Raw genomic sequence first — 17,740 nt, forward strand, 5'->3', positions numbered from 1 at the left:
TAGGTATTTACCCAGAAGAAGTATAAACATAGGTCTACATGAAGACTTTACACAAAATGTGAACAGCAGCCTAATTTGTGGTAGCCCAAAAGGGAAACAATCCAAATGTCCATCAACAAGTGAATGGATAAACAAATTGTGGTTTATCCGTATAGCAGAATACCCAGCAATAAAAGCAATTAACTTTTGAATCTCAGAAAACCGTGGATGACTCTCCAAATAATAATGCCAAATAAAACACACAAAAATAAATATATTGTATGACTCCAGTAGTAAAAGGCTCCGCTGCTGCTGCTGCTGCTAAGTCACTTCAGTCGTGTCCGACTCTGTGCGACCCCATAGACAGCAGTCCACCGGGCTCCCCCGTCCCTGGGATTCTCCAGGCAAGAACACTGGAGTGGGTTGCCATTTCCTTCTCCAATGCATGAAAGTGAAAAGTGAAAGTGAAGTCGTTCAGTCGTGTCTGACTCTTAGCGACCCCATGGACTGCAGCCCACCAGGCTCCTCCGTCCATGGGAGTTTCCAGGCAAGAATACTGGAGTGGGGTGCCATTGCCTTCTCTAAGTAAAAGGTTCTAGAAACTATTAATCTATAGTAAGAGTACATCAGTACTAGACAGAGGGTAAGAGGAGGAGAAACAGAGAGGAGTATTAAGAGATTACAAAGAGGCACAAGGAAATTTGGGGGGATGGTGTGATAAGTTCATTATCTTGATTTTTGGTGATAATTTCATATGGATGCCATGTATGACATCAAATTGCACACTTTAAATTAGTACAGTTTATTATATATCAGTTATACCTCAATAAAGTAAATAAGCAATGCTTTTTAGGAGAAAAAAAGACTAAAGGAAAATAGATGCTATTTAAAAGAGAATAAGTGAATAGTATGTGATGAAACCAAAGAGGTGGACAAGGGCTAGATCGTGAAGGACTTTCCAAGTTTAAAAATTGTTTTGCAAATGTAGATACTAATGGCAGAGAATCCATTTCAGGCAGCACATCAATCCCCAAACCTTTATTGTTCTTTCAGTCCAGTCTCCCCTGACTGCTTTTGTCCATTTGATTATTGGGTGCCCTTCCTTTCCATGCAGTCTGGATCCTTATTTCTCTGATCTCATCTTCAATTACTCTTCAGCTGGTTCACTCCACTCAAGTCATCCTGGCCTCCTTGCGAGTCCTCAGACACACCAGGCATCATCCCAGTGTAACTGAAAGTGCAGGCCAGCTGCTCGCCACTCAAATGCCAATATGAAGGCAAGGATGGCAGAAAAGAAAGTTTGTTTTATTTTGGATGTTGGCAATGGTGGTGGCAGGTGGCGGAAGGGGAGTTCAGTAAAACAAGGTAGCTCACAGGCTGTGGCTTAGAATATTATCGATAGCCCTTGAGAAGGAGGTCCTTGATTTTGCTTAAATGACTATTTAGTCTTGTTGGACTCTTTTTCTTTATTTCTGAATTTTCTCACTTCTCTGATTAAACTTATTCTTTGGCTGAAGTTTTTTCCACAGACGAAAACAGGCTGAAGATATGGGAGGCAAAGACTATGTGTAGGCTCCTGCTCTGTTTCATCAACTCAAGGCCTCTGCAGCTGCTGTTCCTTCTGACTGAAACTGTCATCCCCAATCCTCTACTCGTCTCTAACATCCTTTGGGTCTTTGTTCATATATCACCTTCTCACTGCAGTTCAATTCAGTTCAGTTCAGTCGCTCAGTCGTGTCCGACTCTTTGCGACCCCATGAATCACAGCACGCCAGGCCTCCCTGTCCATCACCAACTCCCAGAGTTCACTCAAACTCACGTCCATCGAGTCTGTGATGCCATCCAGCCATCTCGTCCTCTGTTGTCCCCTTCTCCTCCTGCCCCCAATCCCTCCCAGCATCAGAGTCTTTTCCAATGAGTCAACTCTTCACATGAGGTGGCCAAAGTACTGGAGTTTCAGCTTTAGCATCATTCCTTCCAAAGAAATCCCAGGGCTGATCTCCTTCAGAATGGACTGGCTGGATCTCCTTGCAGTCCAAGGGACTCTCAAGAGTCTTCTCCAACACCACAGTTCAAAAGCATCAATTCTTCGCACTGCAGCCTGCCCCAAATACCTTATTTTAAAATTTTCTTCAAAAACGGCTCTCCTATGCTTCTTTTGGGCTTGAATTTCTCCATAGTATGTTTCAGCGTCTATCATATTTTTTTCTTTATTGTGTTTATTGCCCTCCATGAGAATGTGATAAAGGTACACTGAATATGTGTTGTGCTGTGCTCAGTTGCTCAGTTGTGTCTGACTCTTTGCGACCCTGTGGACTGTAGCCCACCAGGCTCCTCTGTCCATGGGGTTCTCCCAGCAAGAATACTGGAGTGGGTTGCCATGATCTCCTCCAGGGGATCTTCCCAACCCAGGGATTGAACCTGTATCACCTGCGTCTCCTGCACTGTAGTCAGATTCTTTACCCACTGAGCCACGTGGGAAGCCCACGCTGAATATACATTAGGCTTATTTGTCAAAGAACTGAGCATGAAAACAAATGTTTTATTTTACCTAAAGAAAGAGTACAGACAGGAAAACAAAAAACAGACTAAGTATTTTTTCTTAAAGGGATTTAATACTGAAAATTGGTCACACATTTGTTGGAAAACTTGAAGCCAAAAATGAAGTTAAAGTTATCTATGGGTTAGTAACTATAGGAAGGGGCTACAACTCCTAAGGCTGGGAGACCCTGCCTTCCCGCCTCCGGTCCCTCCAGTTCCATTCTCCATCCTTCTCCATCCAGCTTCTGACCCCCTGCATCAACAGGATCTCTTACCTCTGGCCTCCAGTTGGGTTTCAGAAGTGGGGTAACCTCAGCAAGATTTCTGGAGGAGGGAGTAAAGTTCAGGTATTTACTCTAATACCTCTCTCTCTGTAGAGTCACCATCTGAATTAGTTAACGCTAATCCTTGCTGTGTGACTCCTTTTTACTCCTATGCTGTACTGAAGTGATAAAGAATGGGCTTTTGAAAAGAGATTTTGTGTGTGTGTAGGTAGATAGATAGATGATAGATTCCACAATCATTTTCTGAGCTCCATCTGCCTTTTGCACAGGGCATATGGGAAAAATAGAATGTGAATGTGATGAGAATCAATATCCTTGCATCTTCAAGTGTTTGATGGTGGCTGTAGTCTCTGCAATTCCCCAGAGAAACATTATTGTTATTGGTTCTCTTCTGTAGTATATAGGGAAAGTTTCAGTGGCTCTCACTTGTCCCTGTCTACCATAATACACCCCTCACTCCATAGAACAGGGAACCAACATGAAATTCTGCCAGCTACAAAATATGTCTATTCTAATTATATATTCAGAGATGGAGCAGAATCTCCTAAGGGCTCAAGGGATCCAGTGGTTCAATTGTGAGATATCCTGGATCCAAAAATTTATGTATCATCTGACCTCTGTGTGTGTGTGCTCAGTCGCTCAGTTGTGTCTGACTCTTTTCGACCCCATGAACCGTAGCCCACCAGGCTCTTCTGTCCATAGGGATTCTCCAGGCAAGAATACTGGAGTGGGTTGCCATGTCCTCCTCCAGGAGATCTTCCCAACCCAGGTCTCCCAAATTGCAAGCAGATTCTTTACTGGAAAAAAAAGTTTTTTTAACCCCCAAAAAAAAAAAAAATGTTGCCATGCCCTCCTCCAGGGGATCTTTCCAACCCAGGGATGGAACTGAGGTTTCCTGCATTGCAGGCGAATTCTTTACCAGCTGAGCTACCAGGAAGCCCATATTGTAACCTATCTACGCATAAAATTTCAAGAAAAATTAACTATAAAAGAAGAGAAGAGAAACTATTTATACGTTCTTTAATGTGTGTGTGTGTGTGCTCAGTCGCTCATCATGTCCGACTCTTTGTGACCCCATGGACTGTAGCCCACCAGGCTCCTCTGTCCACAGGATTTCCAAGGCAAGAATACTGGCGTGGGTTGCCATTTCCTCCCCCTGAGGATCTTCCCGACCCAGGGATCAAACCCGAGTCTCCTGCACTTGTAGGCGTATTCTTTACCACTGAGCCCACGTGGGAAGCCCATTTCGGTGTGTAAATACACTTAAAAATAGAATGAAGTAGTCAGATCTTGTACATACCATGAGTGCAGTGCAGTTCAGTTCAGTTGCTCAGCCGTGTCCGACTCTTTGCGACCCCATGAATCGCAGCACGCCAGGCCTCCCTGTCCATCACCAACTCCCAGAGCAGGCCCCAAGGAATGAATGTGTTACATATGCAAATTCAAATACAAACTAAAGTGCCTGCAATCTGTGTCCTGAATTTGCAAAATGGTAAACAGCTTGGATAAAGTGCTAACCAAAACAAAATATAATCATTCCTTGATTTACGTGGTAGTTTCATTCCAGGAAAACTCAATGGGCAAAAAATACTTGCAAAACAGTCTTAGATTCTGGACTTAGAGAACTACAGACGAGTTCTCACCTAAGTAAATGATCTAGCAGGACATTTGAATTTTGTTTGGGAAATGGGTCAATATTTCACTTTCCAGGACAGTCACTCATGTTGATGCCGGGGGCTTCCCAGGTGCTCAATATACAAATTCCAGCAGGGGTCGCAGTCACTTTGATAAAAAATGCCTCCAGAAAATTCCCAAAGTAACCCCTAGAGGGCAGTATCTCCCCTTTGAGAATCTGATCTAGCCATTAAGTCTCTCCCTGGATTCTCAATTTTTTTTGAGACAAATGGAGCTGCATCACAAGCAAAATAATTTACCCAAATTGAACTGCATGTGCTGAGAGAGAGATAGTGGGGCTTTTGGTTTTGTATTCAACTTATTTTCTTACTTTTTAAATCAACTTGATTGTTATTGTTCAGTCACTCAGTTGTGTCAGACTCTTTGCAACTCCATTTTGCCAGGCTTCCCTGTCCTTCACCATCTCTGGGAGTTTGCTCAAAGTTATGTCCATTGAGTCGGTGATGTCACCCAACCATCTCATCCTCTCTTCCCCCTTCTCCTCCTGCTTTCAATCTTTCCCAGCATCAGGGTCTTTTCCCGTGAGTTGGCTCCTCATCAAGTGGCCAAAGTATTGGAGCTTCAGCATCAACTTAGTTTTCACTTTTTTTTTTCCTTTATCTATCTGATTGATGCTTTTGAACTGTGGTGTTGGAGAAGACTCTTGAGTGTCCCTTGGACTGCAAGGAAATCCAACTAGTCCATCCTAAAGGAGATCAGTCCTGGGTGTTAATTGAAAGGACTGATGTTGAAGCTGAAGCTCCAATACTTTGGCCACCTGATGCAAAGAGCTGACTCATTTGAAAAGACCCTGATGCTGGGAAAGATTGAGGGCAGGAGGAGAAGGGGACAACAGAAGATGAGATGGTTGGATGGCATCACCGACTCAATGGACATGGGTTTGGGTAGACTCCGGTGGTTGGTGATGGACAGGGAAGCCTGGCATGCTGCGGTTCATGGGGTCGTGAAGAGTTGGACACGACTGAGCAACTGAACTGAACTGATCTGACTCTTCAAGTGGAATTTTTTTTAATTGAAGTATAATTGATCACAATATTAATTCTAATTGATTATCAAGTATAATAAATTATCAAGTATAATTGATAATCAATATTATAGTTTCATGTGTACAGTATAGTGATTCAGAATTTTTGCATATTAAATTCCATCATAGGTTGGTACAAGATAATGGGTATAATTCCCTGTGTTGTACAGTGAAACCTTGTTGCTTATCTATGTTATATTAATATATGACTGTCTGTATCTGTCCATCCAATATCCCTAATTTATCCCTTCCCCTCCATTCTCCCCTTAAGTAATCATAAGTTTGTTTTTTACGTCTGAGTCTGTTTCTGTTTAGTATATACATTCATGTTTATTACTTTTTAGATTTCACATGCAAGTGATACCATGTATTTGTTTTCTCTGTTGGACTTATTTCACTAAGCATAATATTCTCTAGGTTCACCCATGTTGCTGCAAATGGCAGTATTTTGTTCTTTTTTATGACTGGGTAGTAATCCTTTGATAGACATTGTATCTTCCTAATCCAATTATTTGTTGATAGGCATTTGGGAGGTTTGCCTTTTCAAATATTCACGTAAATGGAATCATTTAGTGTGTATACCTTTGTATCTGGCTTCTTTTGTTTAACATAATTTTTTTTGTGGTTAATTCATGCTGTGTGCTTCAGTATATTGTTATTGTTGTTTATTATTATTGTATTATATGGATGTAACTCAATTTATCCATTCACATGTTGTTTCCAGTTATGAGATACTATGAATAAAACTGCCACAAACACTAGGGAAGTCTTCATATGTACATATTTCTATTCTTGTAAGTAATTCTGCAACTGTTTTTCCAAAGTGGTTGTCCATGTTACATTCCCATCAACAATGTATTAGCATTCCAGTTGCTCCATATCCTTACCAACACTCATTATGGTCAGTCTTTTTTATATTAATCATGCTGGTGGTAGGTAATGACATCCTACTATGAATTTAATTTGCATTTCCCTGATGCCTAATGATTTTGAGCATCGTTCACGGGCTTATTGGCCATCTATACACCTTCTTTTGTAAAATGTCTATTTAAATATTGCCTGCTCCGTTATTACATTGCCTTTTCTTACTGACTTGTAAGCTTCTTTGTGTATTCTGGAAATGAGTCCTTTGTCAGATAAATGTCTTGCAAATATGAACAATAGCAGTTTAAATAAGCCAGGAGAATCCCTCCTTGAGCCAGTGGCTGCCTGAACAGGAGAAGGGGTTTCTCCCAATCCCTACACACAGAAAATATCTGTCATTGAAGACATCACACTGCACTGTGTAATTCCACTGCATAGAGATATTTATCTTTCATTAAAATGGCCCCTAAAGATAAACAATCAGTTACTTTGATGTTATTACCAGGGAAACACGATGTGCTCCACTGATGGAGGAAACCTCACTATCTCTGTCAGTCTCCTGAAAGGCAATGTCCTGATTCAAGAGTAAGTTGAGGGATGGGGTGGGCAGGGAAAAGAAGGGTGTGTGTGGGAGTGGTGCGTTTCAGGATAGAGAGGACACATGTATGCCTATGGCTGATTCATACTGATGTATGGCAAAAACCATCACAGTATTGTAAAGTAAATATCCTCCAACTAAAATAAATACACAAAATTTTTTTAAAAGAATTATTTGGGCCAAATGTGATTGTCACCTGGCTTTCAGACTTAAATGTAGCCCTGGCCCAGTACAAAAAGTCCACTCAACAATTCTGCCATCAAAAACCCAGGTGGGGAAGGGGGTGGGGTGTCCCCCAATCCCACCCTGAACCTCCTACAGCATCCATCGTTTTAACTTTGTTCTTTTCCTTTCTTGTAAGCCCTAAGGGATCCATCTGATCAGCAGGATGAGAAACTCCTCTAACCTCCATTCTAACTGAACTCTACTCTAAACTCTGATGCATGTGAAAATACATATATATGAATATTACATATTTTGTATATGTGCACTATATATATCATGTAACGTTTAAAATATATATATACTTTTTAGTGATTATATAAAATGTATATATCCATTCTGACAAAGTATGTAACAAAAGCTAACAAGGATTATGAAAAAGTGGTGAATATTTTGAAGCTCATCTATGTTTTATTTTTCCACAATGTGTTCTAAGCATATTATTCAAGTTATGAAAGTTCGAAATTTTTAAAGAAATTTCCAGAGGCATTTTAGTGCTAAAAATCTTGTTTTGGAAGACAAAGCACAAATGAAAATGTTCATGATACTTAGACAAGTTTAAAAAACCAAGACACACAAAAAATGTACAATTTGACTCCATTTTATCTGTAAATCACATTTTTATGGATTTTTTTTTATTTTGGATATATATGTATAGTGAAAATATTGACTTTTGCCTTCTTATTTGTGCTTCTCTGTTTTCTAACTTTTCTCCAGTGGACATGTATCATTTTTACAATAAGAAAAAAATGTTATTTAAAAAGTACAAAAAGGGGACTACCTGGTGTTTCAGTGTCCAAGACACTGAGATTCCAATGCAGGGGCCCAGGTTCATTCCCTGGTCAGGGAACTAGATCCCACGTGCTCCAACTAAGAGTTCACATGCCACAACCAAGATCCCGAGTGCCACAACTATTAATAATATCAAACAACTGTGAAAATTAAGTGAGATGATATATATAAAGCAGTTGGTACTTGCTAAAGGCTAACTGATACTATTATTATCCTTAACTCAGCCATTCAGTGACTCTTTGGGAATGTCTATGCTCTGAATAGTATGTCTAAGCACCTATATCAAAGCAAAACTTCCTCTCTAACATCCCCCACCTACTTGGCTCACCTTGCACATCTCCAGTGCCATGGAGCTCCCTTCCTCCCAACGTTTCACCTTCACACTGGCCCGTCCTACCAATGGGTGGCTCCTATTTTACTTCAAAACTAGTCTTGACTTGAAGTCCAAAGCTTTAAGTCCAAGCTCTAGCTGTGTGCCTTGGGAACTGTGTGGCCTTAGACAAGTCACTTTGTCTCTCTGGGCTTGGAACCTCATTCATAAAGTATCTTGAGGAATCTTCTGCCCTAGAATTGCCCTGTTTCCTTGGCTTGTTAGATGCATCCTTGGGATTTAGGAGGTTGAATGTAGGCTTAAATGAGGGTCTGTTAGGACACCAGGTGGGAAATAGCCCTGCACGTGTGTAAACTTCAGAAACGTCTCATCTGTTTTGTCCTGTTTCAGTCTTGGAAGGACAATGGCTGCCCTCTGACATGACTGAAAGACCCACAGCATCACTTCAGTAGAATTCCCACCAAAACTGCCAAAGCTGAAGCCAATCATAAGGAAACATCAGACAAACTCAAACTGAGGGACATTTCACAAAACAACCGGCCTGGATGCCTCAGAACCATCAATGTCATGAAAGAATGAAGAACTGTTCCAGATTAACAGAGATCAAAGAAACATGACAACTGAATGGAATGTGTGATCCAGGGGTTTTCTGTAGATCAAGATTAGACAACAGAAATTTGTGAATGTTAATGTCCTGATTTTTATAATTGTACTGTGGTTATGTAAGAAAATGCCTTTGGCTTCTAGGAAAAATCCAAAACTATTTCTCTATAAAAGGCTGTCATATCTGATATATATATATACACACACACACATACACACACTTATATAAACTATATTTGTGGGCCTTCCCTGGTGGTCCAGTGGTTAAGAGTTCACCTTGCAATGCAGGGGGACACAGGTTTGATCTCTGGTTGGGAAACTAAGATCACACATGCCACAGAGCAAATAAACCCACAAATAAACCCAAGAGTCCATGCACCTCAATGAAAGATCCTACATGATTCAACAAAAAGACTCAACATAGGACTTCCCTGGTGCCTCAGCTGTAGGGAATCCACCTGCCAATGCAGGAGACATAAAGACATGGGTTCGATCCCTGGGTCAGGAAGATTCCCTGGAGGAGGGCATAGCAACCCACTCTCATATTCTTGCCTGAAGAATCCCATAGACAGAGGAGCCTGGAGGGCTACAGTCCATGCGGTCTCAAGGAGTTGGGACTTAGCATGCCCGCCTATATTTATACATATATATACGTGTATATATAGAGGAGGAAATGAAAAGGTTACAGTGGTAAAATATTCATATTTGGGAAATCTGGGTGAAAGATCTATGGGAATTCTTTGTACTGTTCTTGCAGATTTTCGGTAGGTCTGAAATTCAATGGAGAAGGCCAGTGCCGTGTCTCTCGCTCCGTAGAAGCGATAGTGGTTGCTGCAGCTTTCATTTGCTGAGCACTTATGAAGGGTCAGACAATCCACTCTGACCCCACAGCTACCCCACAAAAAGCTGTCATTATGCCCATCTTGCATGGAAGGTCCCTGGTATCAGACAGGGGAAGTGACTCGCCCCACTGGCACAGCCTGTGGCCTATACGTGGCAGAGTATGAACTTGAGTCTGTCTGACTCCTCACTTAGAAATCATCACCATCTTCCCTCCAAGAAAAGTCACAAATTCCCTTGTACTATGTCTGAGAGTGTACAAAGAAAACACAGCTTCTGTATTCTTTGTAAAACAACTCGGGGAGGGTGAGAGGGAGGGCCGGGGAGTCTGAGTGCAGATCTAAATTTAGTTCAATCCAGTTTAATTCAACAATTTAAATAGTCTCCTGAGGTTTCTTGAGTTCTTAGGGACTTAGTCTCTTTGGTAAAATTTCTCGGGGTTTTGGATTCTTCCTCTGTCTCCCTGCTCCTCCCAAACACAATGGCGGGGTAAGAGCGAGGAGGTTCTCTGGTCTGGTGCTGGCCGGCATTCGCTGGAGTCTGGAGAGTTTGGGCCTGTCATCGAAAACATCCACTGCTTCCCACTTAAGTCAAGTTGCTGGTGAACTGTTCTAGCCTCTCTCAGACTCACTGAGGCCTGGGGGCAGAACAGGAGACTGACCCCCATTCCATGTCAGATCTCTGTGGTCCTGTGGCCATGTCTGGGATTCTTATCCTCTTTCTAGGCTCTAGACACCATGCCCACCTCACCTCTACCACACTGGGTTCTAAAACAGGCCCACTGGCAATAGGTTCAATGTCTAGAGCACGGGTCCCTGATTCCCGGGGCCAGAGATTCGCGCCGGTACCAGTCCGTGGCCTTTTAGGAACCGGATCACACAGCAGGAGGTGAGCAACGGGCTAGCAAGTTTCATCTGTGTTTACAGCTACCCCTGCATCGCTCACAACACTGCCAGAGCTCCACCTCCTGTCAGATCTTCAGCGGCATAATAAATGTAATTCACTTGAACCATCCCGAAACCAGCCCTTTCGTCATGCATGGAAAACCTAGTCTTCTGTGAATCTGGGCCCTGGTGCCAATGAGGTTGGGGACCTCTGGTCTGGACCACCCAGAAACTAAGGAAGGTGCAGGGCGAGGACTGATGTTCTGGTGGTATGCTTTGTTATTAAATAACGCATTGCTTCCCTCCTGGTTGGTTGGTAAAAGCTACCATCCCAAGCCCTCGAGTGTCTCCCCCTTCACTTGCAGCTTCCTGTGTCTGGTCCAGGGATTCCCAGATCCCTCTCATACCAGAAATTAAAGAGTTAACACCTGGCACAGCAGGAAGCTGCCAAGACTATGCTCAGGCTCCAGGCTTCAAATGTCTTCTGAGGTTAAGTACTTTAGGGGTTTGGGGGCAGGAGGGTCTTGGTTTTTATTATTATTATTATTGTTTTTGGTTGTTCTGAGTCTTCCATGCACATGGCACTCAGGCTTCTCTAGTTGCAGCTCACTGGGCTTTGTTGCCCTGCAGCATGTGGGGTCTTAGTTCCCTGACCAGGGATTGAACCCGTGTCCCCTGCATTGGACTTTGCTTTCAGAAAATCCTCATGGTCCTTTCCATCTGAGCAGACTCTTGAAATATTAACATAGAAGATAAACAAACATAGAAAAATCCTTTCGCTCTCAGCAGGCTCCGCCCTTCAACCCAAATGTACTATCCCATTCTGAACACCAGAAGCTTGTTGTTAACTCTATTATTTACTAATTATTCCCATTACTTAACTCTTGTTATCATTACTATTAACTCTACCTTTCTTTTTTGCATCCCTTCTATAAACTCCTAACCTCCTGATAGTATCATTATCCCCATTTTACAGATGAGGAGTCTGGAAAGGCTTATGGAAGCTGAGTAATTTTTCCAGAGTTAGAGTGAAAGTGTTACAGGCTGGACCGGAACCATTTACAGTGGCTATTAGTGCCCACTCTCCTTGGGCAATACACTTCCTTCCATCAACCATCCTTCCATCCCTCCCACACTCTGGACCTCCCACACCCCTCACTCCAGCCCTGAGGGTGGCGAGGCAATGACAAGAGGACACAGCTGGCAGCTTGCATTTTACTGGAGGGCAAGGGTGTCAGTCCCAGAACCAGCTAGACCTTTTCAGTCTTGACAGGCTTGAGTCCGTAAGGCAGACAGCACAAGGTGGCATCCGAGCACAGGTGCATGTAGGCTTCGTACTTCGTGCAGTAAGCCCGGCAGGCCCCTTGGCCGTTCCAGCATCGTTTGAATTCACTTCTCCCTGTGCAGAGGAAGGCCCAGGGTCACAGAGCCACCCAGGGGGTGCAGGTTAGATCACTGGTTGCAGATGTTACTACAGAACAGGGTCACCGATTAGACCACCGACCACAAGGTAGAACACATGCCCACTGTTAGCTCTTAGACTGTGCTCATAGAGCAGCCTTCAGGTCATAAGTTGAGCTGTGACCACAGGTCAAGGGTCAGACTACAGGTAACAGGCTAGACGATGAGTCATAGATAAGACAACCTGTTACAATTTAAACCACAATCTCAGTCCAGTTTAACCCATTCGTCACAATTTAGACCACTGGTTACAAGTCAAAGACGAATTTCTCGTCCACGTTAACCCGCACCCCAAATACACTCTAAGCACTTTTCATAACAGCAGTATTAGATTACAGTTTGTCTTGTTATATTCCCAGTATATGAGTAAGGAAATTGAGGCACAGAAAGGTTAACAACTTTGTCCCAGGTCACACAGCTGTCTGGCTCCAGAATCCACATTTGTAACCATTATTCAAACTGTATTTTATACATAGGGACCTTTTTAATGTTAGGATTTAGTGAAGAAATTTCCAAAAAAATAGGCCATGAGAAAGTTAAGACTTTGGGTCAATATCCCTTCCAAGGGTTTTTGGTCATAGCATGGGGGATGAGGGGTAGCTCCTTCATTTATTCATTCAACAAACATGGGGCATTGGGAGTACAGGGACAACGTGGCCATGCCCTCAAGGAACTGTCAGTCAACTGGGAAAAGGGGATGAAAACTCAAGCAAATATATACAGTAAGTAGAGTTGCAGTAAGTGTCCTGAAATAAGTGATCAGGGTGCTGTGATGCAATTAGGACAGGTGTGGGAAGGGAGGAAAGAGGAGGACCACTTAGATGGGCCTGTTACAGCGCTATTTCCAGATATATGACCCAGAAACTCAGAAGAACTGAGGTTGAGTGGGAGGTGGAGGGGGAAAGCTTGCCTGCCTCTCTCTGGATTAAAAGACATCCCAAGGAATCTCCCATGATCCCCTGGGCCTACCCGTAAGTGTTATTCAGCCCATCACGTCCTGCCAAGGTAGAGAATTTTACAATGATACAGAGCTGGTATCAAAATTTCTATGAGGCAAAGAACCCACATTCCGAAGGGGGCATGCAGTGCAATGGTTAACAGTTTGGTGTGAACCCAGCTCAGACTCCCTGGGTCCAAATACTAGCTCTGCCATTTCCCAGATAAGTGACCTTGGCCTCAGATTCCTCATCTGTACACCTCTCTTTCAGAGGGCACAGTGCCAGGCACACAGTACATGTTCAATAAATGGAAAGGTTTATCAGAATGACAGCTTAGAGAGTTGGAGCACCCAGGGCTCACTCTGGCCAACCCTTCTGGTTCCAGATAAAGAAGGGGAGGGATTTTCCAGACTCCTCACCAGTAAGTGGTGAGTCTGGAACCAGAATGCAAGACCTTGACTCTCAAGGGAGGGCAGTTCCTACAACAACTGCTCTTCGTATATCATTGCATTTCAACCTTCCAACAATCCTGAGATATAGAGGTTATTATTTTCTGCCCTATGATCTGCTGTCCCCTCCTCATATCTTGGACTTCACCCCTCTCCACTCTCCTTGTGCCCCTCACCCTGGCCTCCCTGGCCTCCTCACCTCTCCTCCAGCACACCTATCGCCTCCTGCCTCCCTGGTTCTTGCTGCTCCTTCTGCCTGCAATGATCTCCTTTGTATTCTCACTGTAGTCAGATCTCTGCTCATGCTTCCCTCATATAAAAGATCTGAAATTCACTTCAAAATAGTTCACTGAGGAAGAAGCAGCAGATGAATAACAAAACAGCGCTGGTTCAAGTTGATAACTGTTGAAGTTGGGTGATAGATACATGTGAGTTTTTATACTATTTTTTTTTTATGCTTGAAAGCTTCTAAAAATAAAACGGGTTCTTTTAAAAACACTACATTATTTTCTATTTTTGTATAAGTTTAAAATTTTCCATAATAAACAGATTTTTAACTTGCCTTGTTCATTGTATCACTCTCTCTACTTTCGTGTAAGCTTGAAATGTTCCAAAATAAAAAGCTTTTTTTTTAAAAAAAAAAAAGGATCGGAGCCCTTTCTCACCACCCCATCAGCTCTTCATCACTCTCCCCATGCACCTGACGCACTAGCCCCTTGTCTCTCTTTTATTCTTCATAGTACTTATCTCTACCTAACATATTATATGTTTATTTGGTTATTTTCTGTCTCTACTGACTAAAATATCAGCTCCATGAAAGCAAGAACCTTGTTTGCTTTCACTGCTTGATTCCCAGAAATTGTAATAGTGCCTGGCACACAGTAAATATTTTCATAATGAATATTTGTTGAGTGAATCCCATTTTTAAACTGAGGAAACTGAAGTGCAGTCTGATTTAGCAACTCACTCTAAACTGCCCAGCAAAGTCAGTGGTGAGGCCAGAACTTAAACACTGATCCAGGCCTCCTCTATCCCCCAGCAGCTGAGAATCTGTCCTTCATTTCTATACACACATACACACACACACACACACACACAAGTGATGTTACCTGTCGGCACATGACCCAGGACCAGGAGAGCCACAAGAAGCAGAAGCAGCTGTGTCATGGCCACAGGGCTCTGGAGGGGGCAGGGAACCACTGGGGAGAGCACAAGAGAAGAGGAACCAAGCACACTGGGTCTTGTTGCCTGTGGATCAGCCTTTATCGGGCTGCAGATCAAGGCAGGGGTGTGGGCAGCAGGAGACCTAAGTGGGAGTCTGAGGCCTTGTGGGCCCAAGGATGTAGCTGGATCTTAGCCAGCTATGTGGGGAACTGATCAACCATACCATCTGCAGGTTGCTGAGCTCTGAAGCTGGGGACAGAATGTCTTGAAGCAATGTCCTGGGGTCAGAACCTGGACAGCTTCCCCACCTGAGAGGTGGTCCAATAACCAGAGCTTGTTAGAAATGCAAATTCTCAAGGTCAATCCAAATTCAGTGAATCAAAAGTTCTGGGGGTGAATCCTAGCAAGCTACGGTTTAACAAGTCTTCCAGGTGAATTTACACACCACTAAAGCTTGAGGACCACTGAGATAATACATGTACAGAGCTCATAACAATGTCTGGTACCTAGGCACCTGAGTTGCATCTTGAAAGATGAGTAGAGGGAAGGGCATTCCAGTCTGAAGGAACAGAATGTGGTTAAAAGAGTATTAACTAGAGCGAAGGGTTTGTTCGGAGAGACCAGAAATGGCGCTGCAGAGGACTGGAGCCAGAGCACAATGGGCCTTGAATGCCAAGTTCAGGCTTTTATTTGGTAGGCAACTCTAAGTTTTGTAGCAACAATGTGACCTGTTCAGACTGTAGTTTTGAATAAAGACTCAGTTGCAACTTTGCTTGCTCATATCCGACTCTTTGTGACCCCATAGACTATACAGTCTGTGGAATTCTCCAGGTCAGAATGCTGGAGTGGGTAGACGTTCCCTTCTCCAGGAGTTCTTCCCAACCCAGGGATTGAACCCAGCTCTCCCTCATTGCAAGCAGATTCTTTACCAGCTGAGCCACAAGGGAAGCCCAAGAATATCAGAGTGGGTAGCCTATCCCCTACTCCAGTGAATCTTCCTGACTCAGGGATTGAACTGGGGTCTCCTGCATTGCAGGCAGATTCTTTACCAACTGAGCTATCAGGGAAGCCCTTGAATAAAGAAACTGAAACCCAAAGAAGGGAAGTGACTTGCCTAAGGCATACAGCAATAGAGTTGCAGAGATGGGACTCAAAGTTGTCTCACTCCCACTGGTCTAGTCTCACTGGTGGTCTAGTGGCTAACACTCCGAACTCCCATTGCAAGGGGCCCAGGTTCAATCCCTGGTCAGTTGTGGACACAGCAGGGGAAGCAGAGGATGGGACGAATTGAGAAAGTAGCACTGACATATATACACTGCTATGTGTAAATAGATAGCTAGTGGGAAGTTGCTATATAACACAGGGAAGCCAGCCTGGTGCTCTGTGATGACCTAGTTTAGGGGTGGGAGGGAGGTTCAGGAGGGAGGGCATATATATAATTATGACTGATTCATGTTGTACGGCAGAAACCAATACAACATTGTATGGCAATTATCCTCCAATTAAAACTAAATAAATGAGTTTTACTCCAATTAAAGAAAAAATTCCCTGGCCAGGGAGTGAAAGTTGCTCAGTTGTATCCGATTTTGCCACCCCATGGACTGACTATACAGTCTATGGAATTCTCCAAGCCAGAATACTGTCATTCCTTGTGCCGCTCGGGATCTTTAGCATTTGGACCCAACTAAAGATCCCGAATGGCACAAGGAATGAAGATGGAAGATTCTGCAGGCCACAACTAAGACCTGGAACAGCCAAATATATAAATAAATGTTTTAAAAGTTGTGTCACTCCCAAACAATGCTGCACCACTCACAGCCCATCTTGCAGGTAGCAAATGGAAGTTTAGAGGGCCATACCACAGAAGGAAACCAGGCATGGGGGGCAGGGGGGTTCAGCATCTGCCCAAAGCCCTGCAGGGACTGAGCAAGTCTGCCAGGCTGCTGTGGGGGCTGCCTTGAGCTGGACGCCTGGACCCCCTCAGCCATGACGATGAGGCCTACCTACAGGCACAGCCTGGTCCGTATGGGGTCCACAAGCATACCTACCCTAGTCCATCACGACCTAAAAGGAAGCATCCTGCTCAAAGACCCATGGATGGCCAAACCACAAGTTTCCTACAGCCAACTTCTCTTCTATATGAAGTTCACAATGTCACTTTTCTCCTCCTACAGGCCTAGGAAAACTGGAAGGGGTGAGGAGGAGCACAGACCATGATAGAAAGGGACAGTACACAGAGATCTGAGTGCCAGGCTCAGGTAAGCCACACTATGTTAATCCTTGTGTGGTATCAGGATTAAATGAGTTAATAATCTAGGCAACGTGATCAAACTATGCTAGGCACAGAACAAGAGTTCAGTAAGGACTTCCTGTGGTGGACCAGTGGTTAGCAATCCGCCTGCCAGTGCAGGCAACACAGGTCAGATCGCTAGTCCAGGAAAATTCCACATGCCGCAGAGCAACTAAATCTGAGCTGCATCTCAACTACAGCTCTAGAGTCAGAGCTCTAGGGTCCTCAAGCTGCGACTCCTGAAGCCTGGGAATCTAGAGCCCATGCTCTCCAACAAGAGAAGCCACTGCAACTAGAGTTGCCCGACTCTCCACAACTAGAGAAAGCCCACATACAGCAACGAAGACCCAGCAAAACCAAAAATAAATAAATACTTTTTTTTAAAGGTTCAGTAAATATTCATCAAGTAGGGGACAGCCATTCTTCCAGGCACAGGACAGCCCTAGTTGCATAAGGGGCGCTTCTTTAGAATTTGTTGAATGAATGAATGATCAAAACAAGACATTCAGAACCCTGCAGGGCAGAATTCTTGGGCTCCCTCCGCCCCCCAAACCCCCTTCCAAAATTAATTCTCCATCCAAAGCAGTTACTCAAAGTGGGGTCTATGAACTCTGCATCAGGATCAGTTAGCCTTCTGTTTAAAATGCAGATGTTCAAACCTCTCTACAGGACTGCTGAATCTGTCTTTCTTACATAGTAGGGCCAGGAATCCGAATATTTAACAAGTTTCCCAAGGGGTTTTTGTGAAAGCTAAACGACTGTATAGCCAAAGCTATGGGTT

At 43.6% G+C, this 17,740-nt stretch overlaps 1 protein-coding gene across 1 annotated transcript; it reads right to left on the reverse strand.

Annotated features, from left to right (window-relative positions):
* Positions 1 to 11,907: 11,907 nt before the first annotated feature.
* On the reverse strand, positions 11,908 to 14,672 carry DEFB124 (defensin beta 124). Its single transcript, NM_001102360.1, is given in 2 exon segments — positions 11,908 to 12,056; positions 14,615 to 14,672. Coding segments are annotated over 2 exon segments (207 nt in total).
* Between the last annotated feature and the right edge of the window lie 3,068 nt (positions 14,673 to 17,740).

This window comes from Bos taurus, chromosome 13, assembly GCF_002263795.3.
Source record: "Bos taurus isolate L1 Dominette 01449 registration number 42190680 breed Hereford chromosome 13, ARS-UCD2.0, whole genome shotgun sequence".
Classification (NCBI taxonomy): Eukaryota; Metazoa; Chordata; class Mammalia; order Artiodactyla; family Bovidae; genus Bos; species Bos taurus.